We start from the raw sequence: 21288 nt of genomic DNA on the forward strand, positions 1-21288 counted from the left end.
GTTGCTGTGTACTTCCTTTCCTAAGTGGCATGTCTAGCCATATATATATATATATATATATATATATATATATATATATATATATATATATATATATATATATATATATATATATGTTGTGTGTATATATATATATATATATATATATATATATATATATATATATATATATATGTGTGCGTGTGTGTGTGTATATATATATATATGTGTGTGTGTGTGTGTGTGTGTGTGTGTATGTGTATATATATATATATATGTGTGTGTGTGTGTGTGTGTGTGTGTGTATGTGTATATGTGTGTATCTATATATATGGCTACACATTTATTTAGAATTGCAGAAATCTAAAAAGACACATTTTAATTGAATTTGGATTGTAATGTTGACTGATATACATGCACAAATGTCAATATGATAGATGGATCAAAACATTGCTAAATGTGGTTGAATCATAAAAGCTAAAAAGAGCTCTTTTTCGGTGATCCGGCAGTGAAAAGAGCCGGAATTGCCTTCACTAAAGCGGAACTTGAATGTGAGGGTGTTGGCAGTAGGAAGCGTTCAAAGGCTACCAGGGTTTGGTTTGTAACACTGCAAGTACGCGTTGATGTATAACGTCATTAAATTGAAATTGGACATTGGCAAAAACCTAAAATAACTACATTCAACTTAAACTGATTTTTTGTAGTGAAGGAAAACCCTTTTGGACGAATTAACATCACAGCAAAACTGTAAGAAAATAGCTGCATTGAATACAACCCATGTAACAAACCGGAAGCCTGATGTAGCGGATGCGGAAATAACGGAAAGCGATAAGTTAGATGTTGTTGAATGATACATGCTAATAAAACGCTTGTTTATTTAACTAGTCGACCGAACATTGTTAAAATAACAGACGGTCTTCCCGTTTGTTTTATGGAGGGATATAACAATGTGACTACGTAGCTAGCGGGCTTTTTGACGTTAGTTAACGTACAAGTTGCAGTAATTCTTCAGGGCTTTTGTGTAAACACATCTGACCGACGTTACGGTAGCATATTCTGCCTCGAGATTCATATATTAGCCGAAACTGCTGTTTTAGTTCCTCTGACTGGACCTACAAGTGGAGTTTTACGAGTCATGTATCCCACAATGACGGAAAAGGATCGGGATCAGAGGTACGGTTGGATTTCTACAAAGGTTGGCTAGGTTTGATGTCATCCTATTTACAATGTCGGTCACGTGATGTTCATTACAACATATTGAAAGAACCGTGGATTGGTAGAACTTTCGCTACACCCATAGTCCCCCTTTCGTGGTTAATGGTAGATGTGTTGAGTTTAAAGTGAGGTTTTCATGTCAGGTGGCACACTTAATCCAAGGGGGTTAACAATTCGTTAACAATAGCGACCTAGCAGGTTAAAAGGGAGCCACCTTTGTGGCATTGACAACTCTAGCTTTAGGCTCAATGTATCTCTCTAACCCATTTATCTCGCATCAAGCCCAAATTACAACAAACTATTAAACTAGTATTAACCAGGCGGCAACCTCCGGTTCTAACGAGTGGAGCCAATGCAAATGTTTCCTAAAACCTGTATTCTCTCTACTGACCAGCAGGGGACAACAAACAGTTACATGGCTTTTAAATAACTTATTTTCATTATCTATTACACCTGTGCGTTTCCCATTGTGACAAGTCAATGTGTCTGCTGTGCAAAATTACCTTTTGATCCATGGACTTGTACTTGTATTGATCTTTTTGTTTGGTCTACTACTTTAACAATATGTATCATTCACCCATTCATAAACTGTTGGGGGTTAAATGATTTGCCCAAGGACACAACGACATGGGCTATCAATCTGCGGATCGAACCGCTGATCCTCTGATTGATGGACGACCCTGCTTACCACAAATCCACATTTTTATTATTATTATTATTATTCATATCAACCTTCACATCTCCATTGCAGCATTTTGACAATCTGGACCTATATGTTTGGAAAAGCTGCCTTTTTTGAAAACGGATGCATCAAATCTCTTTGGACAAAACCAAGAGATCCTTACTGTTCTTAACTGACATGTTGTTGTTTTGTCTTTAAGTGGGACCGGTGTCTTCTACCAGGCAATACCTGCTGTTGGCGCTGATGGAAGAAACATCATGAAACTGATTCCTGTACAAATTGTCAACGGAGACCTGTTCAAATCTCAAATAAGCCAGTTCAACACCATCATTACACCACCAAAAGCTATAACTGTCAATGCTGCCTCCAGACCAGTTGGCATGGGGCAAAGGGCAACTTTGAATCCTTCTGCAACTGAGCAAATTGTAAGGAAGCAAGTTCCCCTCATGAATGCCTCCTGTAATCAAGTAGGTTCGAATTTTGGTTATTCACTAAACAAGCATCCACTCCAGCAACTACAACAGAGTGTGAATGTATTGGCAATTGTACCTCCGACAGCATTACCTGTAGCAAACAGTGGGAAGTCAGTAAGACCTCCATGTCAGCTCCCAGTCACAGTGCAATCTCCAGTTCCCCCTAGAATACAGTGCTTTCAGATCCCCCCCGAGGCACAAATCCAAAGAGTCCCAGCATCTGATTTATTGGCAGGTGTCAATAAACAGGCTTTTACTCCATCAGCTAAGTTTCTTTGCAGGACATCAAATGCAACATCATGTGGACTTCCATCAAAAGGATCAGAACGACATTTCAATTTAGTTCCAAAAGTTCCACAAAGACCCAACAGCCCCATAAAGTGGTCAGTTGAAGAAGAAGACAACTCAACGCAGATTCTTCGAGTTCTTACACAGGGAGAAAATAGCGGGAAGCACTGTGAGGCCATTAGAAAACCAAGTCCAACTCTTGAGCCTATAATTCCCTCCGTTACTTCAGCCATTCATCAAAATGCTACAGAGAGAGAAAATGCTGGGAAGCTTTGTGAGGTCATTATTAAATCTGTTACTGGGTCCAGTAATGGCAAAAGTGGAGAAACACAGGGAAACCCCATGTTCATGTGGAACGGGAAGCAACCACAACAGCAACCGAATGTACATGTAATGGCCCTAGTACCTCTGATGTCAACACCTCTAGGAAACAGTGGCATGTCCGGAAGACCTCCAAGTGAACTCCAAGTTCCAGTGAAATCTCAACCACTCCCAAAAAGACAGTGTTTTCAGATTCTCCCTCAAGCAAAAGTCCGAACAGTCCCAACATCTCATCCACCTCCGAGTATCAAGAAACAGACTTTTCCTCCATCAGTCAACTCCTCGCCAAGTTCCGGCTTACCCAGTGCGGTCCACATGTCACCTGTCACAAGTGTCAATCAAGGTGTTACTCCGCAATGTAATTCTGCACTTGATGTGCTTAAGTTGCTTTGCAAGACAGCAAATGGAACAACATACAGAACTCCATTAAATGGTTCAGAACCACATTTAAAATTAATTCCAAATGTTCCACAAAGGCCCGACAGCCCTATAAAGTGGTCAGTTCAAGAAGACAACTCAGCGGCTCCAACTCTTGATGCTATTGATTCTCCTGTTACTTTAGAGATTCTTCGAGTTTCTGCAGTGAAAGAAAATGCTGAGAAGCACTGCGACAGCCTTTCAAACTCAGTTTCTGGATTGAGTCAGGGCAAAAGTAGGCAAGGAGAGGAAAACCCTTCTGTCATGTGGAACGGGAAGCTTTTTGTTTTGGCCAAAAATAGCAGCCTACCGTATGAAACTGGAAAAATTGACGCACCCATCGCAGCAAGAAAAAGTTATGAATTTGACAAACCTATTGTAGCTTCAACCCAACAACCAATTGCATCAGTCGGTCTTCAGAAAAAGAAGGGGCGCAGTATTCTATCTCCAAACCAGTCGCACAAAGTGATTGACCTTTGTGATGACGACACTCCAAATGACTTGTCTCAACAACCGGCATCAGTTCATATGTCTGCAGTCACGCCCGCGGATGAAGATAATGTCATATTTGTGTCATATACTCCACCTACATCTGAGTCTCAACATTTGAGACTAAAAGCACAAATGACACCTGTGAAGGAAACTGAACAGGCGGCCACAAGCAGCTCGAGCAATGTGACTGAACAAACCAGTCTAGATGGTCCACCTGGTGTTCTTGAAGGAAGAACACTTGACCATAGCATGTCCGTCGACACGGTCAAAACTTCTACACATGTTGATGTTTTAGCAGTGATGAACATGGTTGATGATGATTGCTCCATCGTTGACAGCCAGCAGAGCACCTCCGCCCAACAGTTGGAAAGCATGGAAGTTAATCCAATCAGCAATGCCATATGCTTTGGAATAATGGAGGACACCCACAACGTGGAGGTGAGAGAACCTCTATTGCTTCATTACTTTATGGGAAAAAGGTTTTGGATCAAAATATATTGAAGCAGGGAGTCGTGTAACAACGTGATGTTGACAAATGTGTATTTAGTCGTCACTTCCTTTTAGAAACGCTGATGCACACATTTTGATGCTGTCAGCAGCCATGTTTCCATTTAATTTTAAGCAAAGTTTTAAAATGATTCAAAAAAAAAATTGCTTCCAACAATGATTCCAACAAAGTAAGCGCATTTCCATTAACAGGTTGTTGTTGTTGTTTTTTACTCTGCTACAGCTCAGTTTGTTGGTGCTACGTGGTTGTAATCTGCCACGAGATGTGGCGATTGATGCAGTGCGTCTTTTTTGGACTGAGCCGGGCTAGCAATTTTCCCTTTCTTCCAATTTTTATGCGAAGCTAGGCTAACCACATCCCGACTCCAGTGCTGTTACATTTCGTGATCCATCAGAAGAAATGCATCATGGTTGTTGTTATGTTGTTTTGTCTACTATTCTATGTAATGCAGTAGTCTCTTAATAATCTAATGCAAACTATAACAACTTTGTCCTAACGGAGCTACCTAACATCCAGTTATATATTGTGTTTCGGAGGGCAAAAAGTTTAAATATTTTATCTTTGGATGGCAAACCACTTACTGGTATTCTCTCCCGGCCTCACCTACTTGTATGATATGATAAAATGATATCCTGTTTGCTGTCTAACCGTCTGCCTGATTCCATGTGAACGCATCATTGACTTTATCATTGGCCAGTCACGGACTGATATATCTTGACAAATATCAGATGTATTGCCAATAGATATTTCCAGAAGAGTTTGTCGATCCCCTGACTACTTTCATTTAGTTCTTTTGGAGTTTAACCAAATCCCTCAAACATAAGCCAATCCCATCAGTCAGACAGTGATCTTGTTGACAATAACTTGCTAAACATTAACATTTTGACCTTGGTACTTTTAGCATGTTAACATTTAGCTCAAAGCACCGCTGTGTCACTAGCATGACTGTAGATTTGTAATATTGTTTGTGTTTTAAAGAGGTTTTATTTGTTGTCCTCACAGAGATCTGAGGCCAGTCAGACGTCTTTGCTGGCGCCAGAATCCTGTCAACGGTCTGATGATCTGCTGAGACGAATATTTGGGATAACTGCCGATGTGAAAGTTGACCTGCTGAGGATAGACGAAGCCCCAGCTGGGTTTTTTGCTGCAGAACCTCCAGCGAGTGAGTGCATGGAGTCAGTGGAGGATCATCGGGAAACATTGAGCGGGTTTAAGGATGGAGAACGTTTTTTGCCACAACCTTATAGCCAACAAGTAACTGAAAGCTGTAATGGGCTCGTCAATGTCAAGAAGGTGAAAGTGCCTCAGCAGGAACTGTCCAAAAACTCCGCCACTTCAAGTCCTCACTCCGATGTTGGACCTCTCGAGTGTTCACACTTCGAAGTAAACACAAACACTTCGCCCAGGGGGGCATGCGGCGATGTTAAAACGGAGCCCATGATTGGCTATGTGGAGCCCATAGATGAGGATATTCTCAGCGCAGAGGAAGAAGACTTCCTTGACTCACGAGAGACAGCTGGCCGCTCTCAGACTTGTGCGAATCTCAACGCAAACACAGGGAGACGGGGAAGAAAACGGAGGCGCCCGACATGTCCATGTTGCATCCCGGGTGCTCAAGATCCTGCAGTGAGGTCCAGTGACAAGTCCGAAGAGCCAGAGAAGTGGACAACGGAGCGAACAAGCAAGAAAGGGGGAAGAGCAAAGGCATCGGGTAAAGACGTGAAAACACCTGGAAGCGTCGGCTGTCTGACGGCCAAGAACAAGCACAGCTGTAAGACGTCAGAAGATCAGGCCAGTGACGGTTTATCAACAGAATCCGTGGACTCTGATGAAGTCAAACTACACGAGCAGATTTCAAGACTTAAAGAGCTTCTGCAAGAGAAAGAGGCGGCTTTAGAGCTGATGAGAACCGGCAGAGCTGAAGTGAGCCAGCAAACATTTCAAACTCTGAACGTTCTAACAGACTAATTGGACATATTTAGTATTTTATGTTATTTATTTTTTTTACAGAAGTAACCTTGTAGCTGCGCATGTGAGAAAAACATGTGATCCGGTTTCAGCCATTCTAGTCTGGTTTACTGCTCTAATGATACAGAATATATAGAAATATCAGGTCTGATATTTCTACATATTCTATTTCATATAATTAACGCTCGTCTAAATATATTTTTTTTAATTTTCATATACGTCACAAAACATATTTTCTGTTGCCTATATTTCTTTTTCTCTCGTGTCATCTGTCAGACCCGGCCCCTTTTATTGTAATAATATATGGATACTGTCGGTCTGTGAGTGTGTGATAAGGCAGACTGTTCTCTATGCATCCATAACGTACCAAGGTGGTCTTTACGCTATCAGTTTTAACAAAGTGAGACTATAAACCGTTGTTACATACCTCAGTAGGTTGAACCTGTCGGGGGAGCCAAAGTGCTACGGAAGCGTTCCTTCAATCCACTCTGACCTCCATTGCAGGCTCTAGAGGGGCAGGAAGGACAACAGCAGGACAAGCCCTCACCTGTCTGCATCAGTGTGCAGTTATAGTCATTAAAGAGCTTTTTCTATTTTATCTTTAGAGAAAATTTGACATGTTGTCTTTACAGAAAGGACTTATTGAATGTCATATTTATAAATACTAATGCAATATTTATATTTTATTAGTAATAAATTAACTTGTTCAATGACTTGTGTGAATCTCTTGTGGACTGCAGACAGCCAAACTGACTTCAGAGTGTTTTTGGATACAGTTGATATGAGCAACATGCCGCTGGTGATGAAGTAGAAGTATATTAAGAAAATAGAATGATTGAAGTGTAATGTAACAAACCATACAAGAGCCTAAAGGCAAAATTACAAGTTATACAGTACTCACTACCATTCTACTTCAACTTTTTTAGTTCATTTCAAAATTTTGTGGATAGTTCTTCAACTAAAAATAAAGGGACATAATAACCAACGATTAAGACGAGATGTCTTTTAATGTGACCTCTGAAGGATGCTGCCGCTGGATTGGGACGTAGTAACAGCCGGGAGAAATGCAAATTGTCTGTCAGGCTTCTGGCCTTCAAAATAAAATAATTGTGCCCGTGTGTGGTTAAGATCTTCTCCTATCCGAATGTACTTATTCTACATGCGTTCGCTCTTCCGTTTATGCTGACACTTTTATTCTGGCGAATCGGCACCGGAAGTTCTGTTTTACAACAAAGTGAAAATGCAACACAACACGAGTCGGGGAATTTAATCGCTGGATACCTTTAACTAAGGTCCATCAAGGTAGGGGCAACAATTAGTTCACATGTAGACGATAATATCAATTAATGTCGAAACAGTAACCTCACTGTCCAATATCGCTAGTTGGCAACGTTAGCTAATACATCTAACGTTAACTATGTTACGTTAACCAGAGTACGTTTCGAATACAGGCTCGCGGGTTCATCGTGATTTTGGTAGAAAATCGGAGCATAATGGCGTCAAGCACGAGAAAAGCTGTGTTTGCCTTCACCTTGTCACCGTATTATTTCATGTAGCTACACGAACGCAAACAGTGTTTCAAAGCCATTTAAACCCGGAGGCGAACTTTGGTTTCGGCAAGACGTCATTTTGCTCGGTGCCGGCCGGTTAACGTTAGGCCGCCGGAACCGCTTATTGAGCAAGTTTTAGGACACCGACTGCGTAGGCCAGTGCGGAAGTCTACAGTAGCATTGCTAGTAAAGTCATAATTTCCTAACCGACAATACGGCTAAAATGGAATAATACACCAGTATGTCATTTTCTCCCAAATAAGGTTCTAATTCAGAGTCTGCTAACAGGCCGAGTCCTCCAGTTTCATGCTAGTGACAGCTCGGCTGTGCAAGCTTAGCGCGTCATATGTATATATATATATATATATATATATATATATATATATATATATATATATATATATATATATATATATATATAATTTTTTTTTCAGCCAGTCAGTAAAAGTTGTTTAGCAGATTGTTTCCACAGCTGCCACTCAAATGTCCTAATTTCCTGACCAGCATAGCAACATCCTTCTGATGGTTGCCAACCTCTGGAAATAGCAATCAGAATCTTCATTATGTCAGAAGAATTTAAAAAATGTTTTCCATTTGCAATGATGCACACCAGAAACATCTTCACTTTGAAACAGTAGAAAAATAGTGAACATTTGTCAACTAAAACCTCTAATCAATTATTGAAACTGTAATTTCAACTTTTAAACTAATAGTCAACTACTCTTAAGTTTAGCCACCAAATGTAGAACATTACATTTAGTTAAAGTTTTGAGATGGGAGGTGTTATTGGCATCTGTAACTCAAAATGTAACTCTTAATGTGTCCACAGAGCATGGACTTCCTTGACAAACTTGAAATCTACATCCCAGTGGAAGCTGAGGTGAAAAGCATCCCTCTGTGGAGTTTACCGAAGTCGGTGCTCAGACAAATGGGCCTCCCCTTGTCTGGCTTTAAAGGCTCCGGGAAGCTTGCAGACTCTCCAGAAGGCATATGGATTTGTCCAGCAGTCATACGGAGGAAAGGCCAGAAGTTGGCCCCCCACGCAGGAAACGGCATGATCGAAAACCTGTCCTCGCTGATGGGAAGAGAGTTTCGGGCTAACCCAGGTCCCGTCCAAATGAACTTCGTCTCGGCCAACCACGCGGTGTACAAGGCGCTGAAGGACACCATGCCTGGCAAAAAGGGTCCCGCACACACATCTCACGCCTCCACGCTACCTCGTGGCTCTGCACCGCAGACGTACAAAGATGCCATTATCCTCTACAATGGGCACATTTACCTGTCCATTAGGAATCCAAATCGGAGCCGGAGTAAACCAGAGACAAGCGAACAACAGCTAGCTTCCCAGTCTTCCATTCCTTCAACATCTGCCATATCATCTAAAAGCCTAAAGAAGGTGATGAGCTCCATCTGTAGCTTTAGCCTTGAGTCAAGACTCTCTGAGCAGCCCCATGAGGCTGGACCTATCTATAGTGGTGCTTTGTCAATGTGTGTAAACATCCCAATGTTAATGTTGATTAGTCCTTGTAGTTGTTTCAAAGTGCAAATTTAGTTGACTCCGTGACTTTTAATTTAGCATCTGTTTGCCATCAGACCAAGTCTTCCTTGTGTACACAGGAAACAAACAATTTACTGAGCACATTCATGCACCACAGACAATGAATTTGATTTAAATGACTCCATGATTCTGACACTAGGCGAATTAAAAAACTTCTCCCGTCCTTACTTTTGCCTCACTTTTACCTTTTTTATTGGAGATGGCACCATATACAAAGCATTTGTGTGACTGTTTAAATAATATTGTGCACATTAATCTGAGGCCTGTCTGTCCTCCTGCAGCGCCGGTTCCCCCAGGCTTCTCATGAACCTGCAGAGCCACAAAGGAAGAAATCTCATGTCATTCTACCCCAGACCTCAAAACAGCTAAAGGATCGTCTCACAAAACCAGAAAACCACTCCACCACAGACCAGGTGTGTGTCATAATGATGATAGATAGATTAAGAAAGAAAAACAAGTGTTTGGGAACTGGGGGGGAAATAAATACAGCATTTGGTCCTACAATAAAAAAATCAATTGCTTTTTCAGGCCACAAGATGGTGTTTTTTTCTGGTGAGGTCAGCAGAGGTCCCGTGATTGTTAGGAAGTTGGTTAAAACATCGGAGAAAGAAATTAGAACTACGGCATCCGCGTTAAAATCAAACGTCTGGACATCCTGTCACTTGTAGCGCTGCTGCTCGCACAGCTTTTGCACGACACAAAGGACAACATTCGCAACACATCGCTGGTCAAATACTTTTTTTTTCTTAAAGCATGAATCAAACTGGATGCAGTTCCTGGAGAAGTTTCTGGAGCTGTGTCTGCCTACGGATAACATTATGAACCCAGACACGAGAGCGTTTGATATTCCAACGTTTTTTGGGATTTCCACAAGTTTAAAGCAGAACGAGTGGTTATTTCCATGGTGGATGGCGGAAATAATAACTGTTTGCATGGAGATAAGCCACAGACATAAACCACACAAATGACCCTATACAAAGACGTGTTGGTTTGTTTGTCTGCTTGACAATCCCATTTTGCTGCAATAAAAATTATTTAATAAAAGCTTGCGTCCATGTAAACCCGCTATTGTCCCCACTGTTCTCTGCTCCCCTGTAACTGGTCAGAATACTCTGCTGTGGTTTTTGGTACCATTACTGTGAATCGGGTCCTCATGTGACATTACTCCATTTGTCCTGCAGGAGCTCCTCAATGACAACAGGCCCAAGGAGAAACGCACCACACCCAAAGCGGCACACGGGGAAAGCAAGAAGGTCACATTGCACAAGGGAAGTGACGTGTCCTCAACAACGACCGCACACCATGTCCCTCAGTCGGCCGGCAGCGTTCACAAAGCGGACGGCCGTCGCCATAAGGAAGCAGACGGAGAGCAGGCCGCAGAGGAAGCTGCAGGCACTGAAGCGGCGTGGTTTCAGCCTCCGGGGGAGCAGGAGACGGAGGAGGACGATGCCAACAACGACGGTGGTGAATGTGGTGAACCTGACGACATGGTTGGTCTTGTGGAGGAAAGTGGCAACCAGAGCTGGACGCCTCAGGGAGCTGCTCGTGCCTCCACAGCGATGCACAGCGAGTTTGACTTTAGGCAGCTGGCAGGGGAGGAGATGATAGCTCGAAAGAAGGCCAAGCTGGAGCTCCTCATAATGGGAGACCGCTAGTGGCGCTACGGAAACTCGGGTTTCGGATCAGTTCACGAATCTGAGTCAAGGATCGAATCGGCACTACGCAGTTTTCTGCTCCCGATATTAATTACCGATCATTGATGATCCTTACTGGCAAATACAGATGCCTTTTGTTGTTTGATAGCAGATCTACAAGGATCCTGACTATTTGTTTTTTGCCATCGCCCTAAAAAAGAATTCAGTCAGTAAACCATCAAAAATTCTAAATGTTATCCTTTTACTTGTTTTTTGTAATTTATGAGGGTTTTTTTCTTTATTAAAAACACACAATTCAAATGAATAGGAAATTAAATATTGTACTTTTAATGGATTAATGCAAATCATGTCATTAGTTGTTTTAATTACGTATTTTTAGTTAGTGTAAATGTCTTATTTATCTCTAATATCTATTTATGTTGTTGTGAAAACCTCTTTCAACTATGTTTATTCAAATTTCTCACAAACTACATTTTACAAGATTGCATGTGACATGATAACGTAAAATTTACCTTCGGCCAATGCTCAGTTTTACTGAACAGAGCCTGAACGCATCATATTGTAACTTAGCACAACCTTCTCCTGTCACTTTAAACACTGTTTGGTTGTTCACAATGTAATGATGTAATGATCAGAGATGATAAAAGCATAAAGGACGTACTGACCTTATGTGTTACTGAATATTGAAGGATAGGATTCGTTATCCTTTATGAAAAGATTATTTTATAACCTAGTCATACTTCCTTGACATTTGCTGAAGAGGACTTGTGCAATTGTTTACTGACCCCTGACCTTTGCTATTGAGATTCATTAGGTCAACAGACTGCGTGTCAGAAGTGTGATGCGTCTTTCTCTCATTCCCATTTGCTCCCATTAGTAGTTCTGAACATTGCGCTTGTGTTTTGCTGACTTTGTAACAAAGAGCCTGGAAACGGTTGCTCGTGAGTTGTATTGGAAACTCAACCAGGAGACTTCCATGTCTGTCCAAACCTCTTCTGACTGTGATTTCTGATGCGTGGACCCTCAGCAATCCAACCTGGCTTTGAGTTTGCTGTTTATTTGTACATTGTGACGACATTGAAAACTGCTTCTTCTTTTTTTTGAAGGTCTGATTTTGTTTTAGACAGGAATCTTAATTTAAATTGTACACCATCGAGTTTGTCACTGTGCTTATTTTCTGTGAGTTTTATAAGTTTGCTTTGAAAAGAGAAAACGGCCAGGTTGCATTTCGGCGGGTTTTCTGAGCACTACGTCTGTCCTTTCCTGAGTCTTCCATGAATGATCCTTCCCGTCTGTCCTCGACCCCGTGACGCTTTCCAACCTCGTTCAGAAAAGACATAATTCTTTGACTATTTGATCCTAAAGTTACGCTGGCCACAGAATTACGCAACGACAGAAGTCTACAGGAATGAGTCCTGAAGCAGCATGAAGTATCCTAAATGTTTGTTTGCCTCACAGATTATTTTTTGCAATAATTTAAAATACTCTGGGGGAATCCCATTGGCTTTCAGTGGAGGGAACTAGTGTGATGCTAACGTCCTGGTTCTCAATAAAAAATGTCATCACCGCTGCAGACACACGTCAATGTCGCGCTGCAGCGAGGAATCTTTAGATGTCATAATGTAAAGGATGGTCTCATGCAGGGGTCACTAACGGGAGGACCAGGTCCGGACCCAGACGCCGTTGTCTCTGGATAGATAATTGAGAATTATTACATTTTCAAGGATTTCTTCTATTTAACCAGCGCAGCTTTTCGAGCCTTTAAGGCTCTCGTTCAGTGGTCCAGGAAATGCACCGACCAACTGCACGCCTTGTAAATCATCTCAGGTGATCCTACTCGGCCAATCACATGTGTTTAAATGTTTATTATTCCCAAAACCACTTCAAAAGCTGTGTGTCTCATGTTCAGCGACATTAAAATCAGCGATGTGAAGCGCCACCACGAGACAAAGCACACGTCTTTAAAGCAAATGTACGAAATAATGCACATGAATATAAACCTAAAAGGACTATACGATCAGAACCCAAACACATGAATTAATATGATCACAACCATAACACATAAATTAATTTGATCAGAAAAATGATGTCAACAGTGGAGAAATGAGCTGAAGCAAGTGGTTTAAGAACCACTGATAAAGTCCCGGCGCACACATTTCACTTTTTAAGCATGGAACCCTGAGGTCAGGGCATAGAACCCTCAGAGCATAGAACCCTGAGGTCAGGGCATAGAACCCTCAGAGCATAGAACCCTGAGGTCAGAGGAGAACCCTGAGTTCAGAGTGGTTCAAGATAAAGTCCCTCACCCAACATTGCTTGATGCTCTAATAAACTGAATTGAAAGCTGCAAGGCAATTCGGTCAAATACATATTTCTAAAAGAAAGTACTTTATTTTAAGTCATATTTTTCAAAAGCTTTCTGTTTTAAATCCAGCCTTTATTTTACTTGAAATAAAAGAAGATAAAGTATTTATTATTCAAGTATGTATCATTTGTAATTAATCCAGTTCAGTTGGAAATCTGTAATAATAAATATTGTTTAGATGTTATTCAATTAAACTTTATTTAATTTCAGTCAGTTGTTGTATTAACGTACATATGTAATCAACTGTTTGCTGCTTCAATTTAACTGGCACTCATAAAGTACAATCTGGACATCATTGTGATGTTCCAGACCTTTGCATAAGAAAATTCCCTCTAACCTCTGATTTTTAGTCGAATACCTCTGGTTTAGTGTGTCCTATGATGCTAAAGGTGATAAGAGAGGATGCATTGAAGTATCTTTCCTTAGCATTTATAAAATGATCTTGGCTGCCATGTGATACTTCTGGCTCATGCAAATAATATAAGTTCCAGTTTTAACGTTCAACAATTTGACGCAGATGTTTGCTGTTGTCTTCATTCCATTAGTTTAGATTTGTTGCATGTTTCCCTGAAGCTTCAGCTCTCTCAGGAGCGCCATACGGAGGACCAAACAATTTTACCCTAGATATCAAAATTGTGGACAAAATAATCAAAATACCTCAAAGTGTATGTGAAACGGCTCCAACAGGATTTATTGTAGGACCTTTAGTATTGTTTACAAGTTGGTTCCAGATGCTTATTTTTTTTTAAGGATATCGTGTCTGTGACGAAGATGAATATCCTGTTACATACTCAGTAGGAACACAGCAGAACAGAGACAGCATGTTAAATCATCTGATAGGAGTTCCAGATGAGATTTAAGTTGCAAGGAGGAGGCGCCCCGTCCCCTCCCCCCACCCCCCATCCCGCTGCCTCACTATAAGACTGCAGGTCTGACGACAGTCCGTCCACACAGACAGGATGCACTACTCCCGATGCCCTTCATCCATGCTGAAGGTAAGACACATGATTCTCCTGAAGTGCTGCTGCTGCTTTTGAGGAAAAACGAAAGTCAGAGGAATATTCAATGGAAGTTTTTGGATATTCAAGTTCCCAACAATAAATAGACAATGAATGGAAATGTACGTGGAATCAAATGGAACGGTCTGAGAAATAAAAAAAATGGTTCTATTCGGGAAATAATTTGGAAATCAAGGCATTTTAAAATTTAGCAATACTGGGAAGATTTCAACTTGTGGAACCTGCTCAAGGACTTTGGTCACAGACCGAATGAATCCAGGGCTGACTCACCATGCTCATGGGACATTTCTACGATTGATATTTTGTAGATGTACTTATCTTGTTCAGCTTTTTAAATGTCTTTGTTGACCAAAAACAAGCTTTGCTTTTGCTTGTTCCAGTTCTTTCAACCGCACTTCATTGTCCTCCTCAGTGGATGGAGGCTTGACGGCTTGCACACTTGTGATATTTCCCCTAAAAGAAATGTACACCTGTTCTTAAAACTACAGAACAGTTCTGTGCATGACCCCATCCATCCAGGTCTAAATAAAACTAAAGAGAATTGTTAGTTTTCATCACTTATCACCTCTGAAATGATATTAGAAAATACATTCATAGTACAACAATGTATTCAGTTACAATGACTTTCTCGTCAAAATCCCCAAAGTTACTGTTGATCATCACTTGAGTCATGAAGAGCACCACCAAGTGTTGAAATGCGGTTTCGAACCCCACAATTCAAGGAATATTCTTGTGTCTAATCTGTCTTTGATCCAGTTTTAAAAGTTTGACACTAAGAGATGTGTTGTCAATGTCGCAAGGCCCCTTTGTGTATTGATTATGAATTTGGACAGGAAACCCCCCCATCTGCGTGTGATGGGCTCTGCATATTCAAAGCTTCCCCCTTTCCTCCCCAGGTGGTGTGTGTGTTCTACTCCACCATGTGTCTGGCCGGCTGGCCGCTTTCCTCGGAGGCGGCCAGACTCCGCTGTGGCACGGACCTCCTCAGCGACCTTATATTCGTGTGCGGGGACCGTGGAATCTATTTAGGTAGGTCCTCATCCGCGGCATCCACTTGTTCCACCTGTCTTTGGGATGTAGAATACTCTGCAAGCCTTCATATATGAACAGACAATGTGTTGGACACTGTGCAGTATTGAAACTTTGGATTTTGTCAATATATTTTCTCATATTTGGTCATACACACGCCATACCACCTTTATGTTATCTCCCATTGCTCGCACACCACAAGCTCTTCTGCATTATGGTGCAATAAGCTATGTAGCTGTTATGGTATGTGTGCTTTACAGATAAAACATATGGAGGGGTACAATTAGTCAAAAACATTACCTGCGACTAAAAGTAATGGTAGATTCTGTCTTGTTATGACAGAAATGCACATCAATTCTATTGTCTATTATTAATGACGATAGAAAAAGATAATACGTGCTAACAGCATGTGCTATCAAGGTTATTCTACCCTGTGTGGTAGCACTTACACGAGCAGAGGTGTATGACGGATATGGCCATGGCCATCATGCCCAAATGCGGTAACTCTGAGCAAGTTATCAGTTCCATAACAACAGCCGTCATGTATTGACATAAAGACCAGCCACAACAATACTCATCTAAGCTGCAGCCAACTTGAGCGACTTTTTTACGCAATTTAATATCTCGTGATTTGCTCTTTCTATCTGGGCCACATTTGATTCCACTGTTTTATCCAACAGTGGTGTGTCATTAGATCCACATGTGTGGCATGTAGATGAGCTGACCGGATTGGTCACTTCACGTTGGAGGCAGGTTGCCGTATTTAATTTAATATGAAGGTTATTATTGTTGTTGTGTAATCGCTGGTCCTGGACACACAGATTTACTCACATGACCTTTTACTTGGTTACCTTTGCTCTGTTCTGACCAAGGCCACGTTACCCCTCACGCTATCAGACCGGTGGCAATCCACCAAAATGGCAGCGTACTCGCCAGAACACTGTGCCTTGTTGTGCGATAGCTTTGTTGTTCAAACATCTTTGTGTTATCTGAGAGCAGCGCAGCTTTCACAGTAATAACGAAGGAAAAGGTGCGGACAGGGACGAGCGGCAGGAGACGGTCCCCTCGCTATAACTAAATATTTCACATATGATAGTTTAGTGATTTGAATGCTCATGTGCGTATGCTACCATGCTCATGTTGATCAGTGTTCAGTTTATTCTAATAAATCATGATATTTAGCCTCATCTTGGTGTAAATATCATGCTATAAATAATACTATTTTTAAAAAAAATGAAAGTGACTTATTTTGTTGTTTGTACTATTTAACAAGAGGTCCATAAAGCTTTCACAGACTCAGTAAGCCAAAGAAATGCATTCGACGATCGATAATCAGCTACACTCGACCAATTACATTATGAATTTTTGTTGTATATTTAAATGTTTAGCACTGTTTGATTGTGGCTGATACATCCAGATTGACATGAACCATCCTTTACTGCAGCCGCAGGAATACATTATACTTTAAATACTAGAATCTTGAAATGCGTGGATAGTCGTTAAACTGGCTGAGCATGTTCCCTTGAGAGAGACATCGGATCAGCCTTTTTGGTCCAAATGTCTCTCCTCTAGCGCCACCTTCAAGACAGGCTTTGTATTCGTTCAATACGTACACGTTGACGGGTTTAAGGCCGATAGACTAGCGTGCACAAGTTAAAAAGGTTTATTTATCTGTTTCTACCGTGCATGTTTTGGCTTAAAAGACTTCCAAATACATTTAAGCCTGTTTTTCTTTTTTTAAAGTCCAAAAGGTTTTTTAAAAAAAAAAGAGTTTGACATTTCTCTCTTTCTGCAGGAAAAGGTACATGGTCCGGTTACGGCTCTCGGCCCAGGGGAAAGGGGATAGTGGACCAGTGCTGTCGGCCAACTGGCTGTGAACTTCAGCTCCTGGAGATGTACTGTGCCAAACCAAAGGGCCAGCAGCAGACGACCGCGTACCCAACCACAGTCACGGCACCTCAAACCACTACACAGCTGGACACGGTATGAGCTCTACAATGGAGTATGATGATCCAGTCTTGAACTTTGGAAGGGTTGCTGGATAACGTAGTCTTAACTCAGTGTTCATTAGTTAGCTTTTCCCAGGGAGTTGGCTCAGGTGTCATTACGTGATAGCTGTCACTCTGATGAACAATAATAAAACACCTCCACCTCTTCACTATCTGCACTGACTACTTTGACTACTGTCCTTAATGTCTTTTTCATATTTATCTTGTTTATTGTATGGATATAAGTACGAAGAGCTAAGTGACACCAGAGTCAAATGTCATGTATGTGTAAACTTAAATGTCCATTAAAGCTGATTCTGATTCGGATGACATGTACTTGGGTTTGGGTAGAGTGGGATCCCTGTTTCTGTCGAGGATAGTCTGATGTCAGACGGCAACCTCTGGTTCTGAAAAGTGAAAATGATGTATACATTGGTTTAATATAGTTATGTGTGTGTATGTGTGTGTGTGTGTGTGTGTGTGTGTGTGTGTGTGTGTGTGTGTGTGTGTGTGTGTGTGTGTGTGTGTATGTATATATATATATATATATATATATATATATATATATATATATATATATATATAATGACACTGGTGACTTCAATGGCTAAAGCAAAACCCAAAAGTGGAGCATAATAAAGTTGGTGTCTGTGAATCCTAACTTGGCCCCCACACAGGGCCAAGTTTACCTGCTCCAGCCCAGCACCATGTCCTTGAATCAACTCCTTATTCTTATCTTTTGTCTTGCAGACTCAGCAGTTCCAAGCAGTGTTTCAGAAGAGACTCTCTGAGCACCTGGGTGCTCCCGACAGTCCAAAGAGGGGAGCTTACAGAAAGAAAACACAGCCTTCCCCTCGACGGAAAAGCAAAGGTCCATCATCTCGCAGGAGAATTAAAACAAAGACCACAACCAGCGGGCCTCCTTCAACCTCTGGGAGTCCCCTTCAAAGAACGGTGACCGTTGGATCGTGACCTTTGACCTTGTAAAAAAGGTCAATATTTATAGTTACTGGATTGGACCAAACTTGTTTGAAAGCCTGGTTCTGACTATTGTGATATACATTCTCTACCAGGTAGGGATCACAAACCAGGTTGGAGAGAAACAAAGTTTATCATCCAGGGAAAAAAAGCTAACTGAAGTCCTACTCCATCTCTGGGCTAGCCACTTACGCTAGCCTTCGGAACTCAATGGAATGTCCCACTGAGCCGCTCTTACTTCTGTCTTTCTGGATCAAAGTGTCATTACATAGTTAATGAATTGTACAATGCTGTTCTATTCTTCTAACCACTCAAAGCACTTTAACACTACATGTCATCGTTCACCCATTCACACACTGATGGGAGGAGCTACCGTGCAAGGTGCTCCCTGCCCATCAGGTCCACTAACTAACGATCAAACGCAGTTGACACAGCTACGTGAACAATTTGGGATAAAATGTCTTGTCCAAGGACACAGCGACAGGGATCGAACCGCCAATCCTCTGATTGAAGGACGACCCTGCTCTACCACTGATACATGTATAGTACACGTTTACTAATTAAATGTACTACATACTGTTTTCTAAAGCCGGTATTTTTAGCTCTTAGTGTGTGTACCACTGTAACAGCCACGTCTGGACTGCGAGCCTTAACGAGTCCATTTTGAAAGCTCCTTACTCGGCTGGTCATCAACCTGCGGATGTTTAACTCATCATGGAAGTGAACTTGTTGGAAATGGTGTTTGTAAAAGGCTGCTAAATGTTGAACAAATGACAACGCTGCACACACACACACACACACACACACACACACACACACACACATATACATATATTACAGACATATTGGACTGTACTTTTTGGTATGAGGTTCTTCCTTGTGTTTCCACTGTATTCAGACCAGTCATTATTATTCTAATGAATGGTTTCTGAGGCTTGTTGTGATAAACGTGTCAGCAAACAGTGACGAACACATTTAGTTATGAAGTTCAGTTAAGTTATAAAGCAACATTAGAATTAATTTGGAGTGGTGTTTTGTGTCTTCTTCACAAACGTAACTCATAACTCGTCCACTATGTTCATCAGCTCATCTCTTCACTGCTTTCTCCATCTGCTTCCTGCTGTGGAAAAGATCTGTTGATAATGCGTCTACTTAGATGTGCTTAATGTCAGTTGTATTTCTAACAGCTGAACATGACACTGTTAGCTAACAATACTGTTATTTTTAGTACACTATCATGTATTTATAATGTATGGCATATATTTGACATCTGCAAAGTATATGGCGTGTGTTTTTTGGTGTGTAGCATCTGTTCACATGCATTGTATTACTTATTAGAGCACTTTTGACTACATTACAGTACTGCGTGTTTTGGGGCCAAACGTCAGAAAATACCAAAGAACTGTGAGTTCTTATTGAATGGTAAATGGACCTGTACTTCTATAGCGCTTTTCTCGTCTTCCGACCACTTAAATCGCTTTAACACTACATGACATCATTCACCCATTCACACCCCGGTGGGAGGAGCCACCATGCAAGGGGCCACATCAGTAATGTCAACCATTCATACACAGTCATACACTGTGGGCACAGGTATGGGAGCAATTTTAAGGTTCAGTGTCTTGCTCAAGGACACATCGACATGGGCTAGCGGCGCCGGGGATCAAACCACCAATCCTCTGATTGAAAGACGATCTTGCTGACCACTGAGTCGTCTAATAGAACTTGTTAGTTTGTCTTTTATTTATTTCACTATGTGATTATAATAAATATTAAAACTGTAGACTTATTTGTGATGTTCCTGTTATCACTTTATCTGAATGATAAAACTTATTTTAAGTCACATTTTCACATGTGTGTGATTAACATCCAAAGCGACCAGAGGAGCTTTGGATGTTGCTCACACACACGTTTGGGATTCCATACGATTTCATGACTACGCAACAAATCAACCTTTTTGTTTTGACATTGAGCGTCTTTACGATCATTAACAGCTGACTCATTTAACTTTGCCATACTGACGTTATTATCTCTTACCAAGACCTTTAAAAGCCACAAGTTCAGTATCATCTAGTCCCATCCTACTGACAGACATCACTACGGCCGATATAGCCAATACTCGGAACTCACACCAAAACCGTTGAGATTGGTTAAAAGCACTGTAAGTGGAAAAATGTGTTTTGGATTTTGGTTTGAACTCTCCCTTTATTAAGCATAATTATGCGATGAGTCAGTAACTTCAAACAATTTCTCAGTTTAAATTAAATTCAAAGATTATAGCTACAGCTAATTTGCATCTCCAGTCCCTTGACAGGTCCTATCAAACATAACACAACAGCAAACACTACAGGATGAAAGACAGAATACGATATCATACGTGGTGAGGAGAACATACAAGATACACATACAAAGCTACAGAGCAGCACATTAAAAGTATAATAAAAAACAGAATAATTTAGCTTAATGAGTACAACGCCGAGCAGCTTTTAATTAATTGTTTAAACTATTTTTAAAGTTCTGACAGAGCTGCAGCTCTTCAACACGTCAGAGTGTTGCAGTGATTTGTGGCTTCCAGAAAAGGATGATTGACCAACTGCAGTGGAACGGTGTCGTCTCGTATGGAGGATATTCTGATGGATCTGATTGAACTGACCGAGCAACTGTACACAAAGTCACGCACGCAATGGAAGAGGGGTTAAACCATTTAAAATGTGATAGAAACAAATTTCACACATTTTAAATACTATAATTATTGTTATCATTGAGGGTAAAGGAGTATAAGCACAAGAGGAAGTAGTGGCTT

The 21288-nt window shown here is 41.1% G+C and overlaps 3 protein-coding genes across 6 annotated transcripts; all 3 read left to right on the forward strand.

Annotated features, from left to right (window-relative positions):
- The first annotated feature begins 801 nt into the window (after positions 1-801).
- On the forward strand, positions 802-7005 carry lrif1 (ligand dependent nuclear receptor interacting factor 1). Of its 4 annotated transcripts, XR_011079686.1 has the most exons (4): positions 802-1152; positions 2076-4305; positions 4598-4784; positions 5378-5458. XR_011079686.1 is itself a non-coding variant. In XM_068598533.1 (3 exons), the coding sequence occupies exons 1-3, from the start codon at positions 1115-1117 to the stop codon at positions 6341-6343; spliced, it is 3234 nt and encodes a 1077-aa protein (XP_068454634.1). In that variant the 5' UTR covers positions 803-1114; the 3' UTR covers positions 6344-7005. The 4 variants fall into 4 exon arrangements, 3 of the variants coding, with proteins under 3 accessions (XP_068454634.1, XP_068454635.1, XP_068454636.1); XM_068598533.1 differs by lacking the exon at positions 4598-4784 and having other exon boundaries at positions 803-1152; positions 5378-7005; XM_068598534.1 differs by lacking the exons at positions 802-1152; positions 4598-4784 and having other exon boundaries at positions 2208-2343; positions 4206-4305; positions 5378-7005.
- Positions 7006-7525: 520 nt separating this feature from the next.
- Positions 7526-13534, forward strand: si:dkeyp-110g5.4 (uncharacterized protein LOC561637 homolog). The gene is made up of 4 exons (XM_068598419.1): positions 7526-7645; positions 8723-9289; positions 9733-9864; positions 10633-13534. The coding sequence occupies exons 2-4, from the start codon at positions 8726-8728 to the stop codon at positions 11104-11106; spliced, it is 1170 nt and encodes a 389-aa protein (XP_068454520.1). The 5' UTR covers positions 7526-7645; positions 8723-8725; the 3' UTR covers positions 11107-13534.
- Positions 13535-14392: 858 nt separating this feature from the next.
- On the forward strand, positions 14393-20186 carry igf3 (insulin-like growth factor 3). Its single transcript, XM_068598420.1, has 4 exons — positions 14393-14466; positions 15387-15519; positions 17315-17502; positions 18258-20186. Exons 1-4 carry the CDS (start codon positions 14431-14433, stop codon positions 18477-18479), a joined length of 579 nt encoding a protein of 192 aa, XP_068454521.1. The 5' UTR covers positions 14393-14430; the 3' UTR covers positions 18480-20186.
- Positions 20187-21288: the final 1102 nt, after the last annotated feature.

Source organism: Clinocottus analis, unplaced genomic scaffold (assembly GCF_023055335.1).
Source record: "Clinocottus analis isolate CAN_PGR_092001 unplaced genomic scaffold, fCliAna1.0.p SCAF_4, whole genome shotgun sequence".
NCBI classification, from domain to species: domain Eukaryota; kingdom Metazoa; phylum Chordata; class Actinopteri; order Perciformes; family Cottidae; genus Clinocottus; species Clinocottus analis.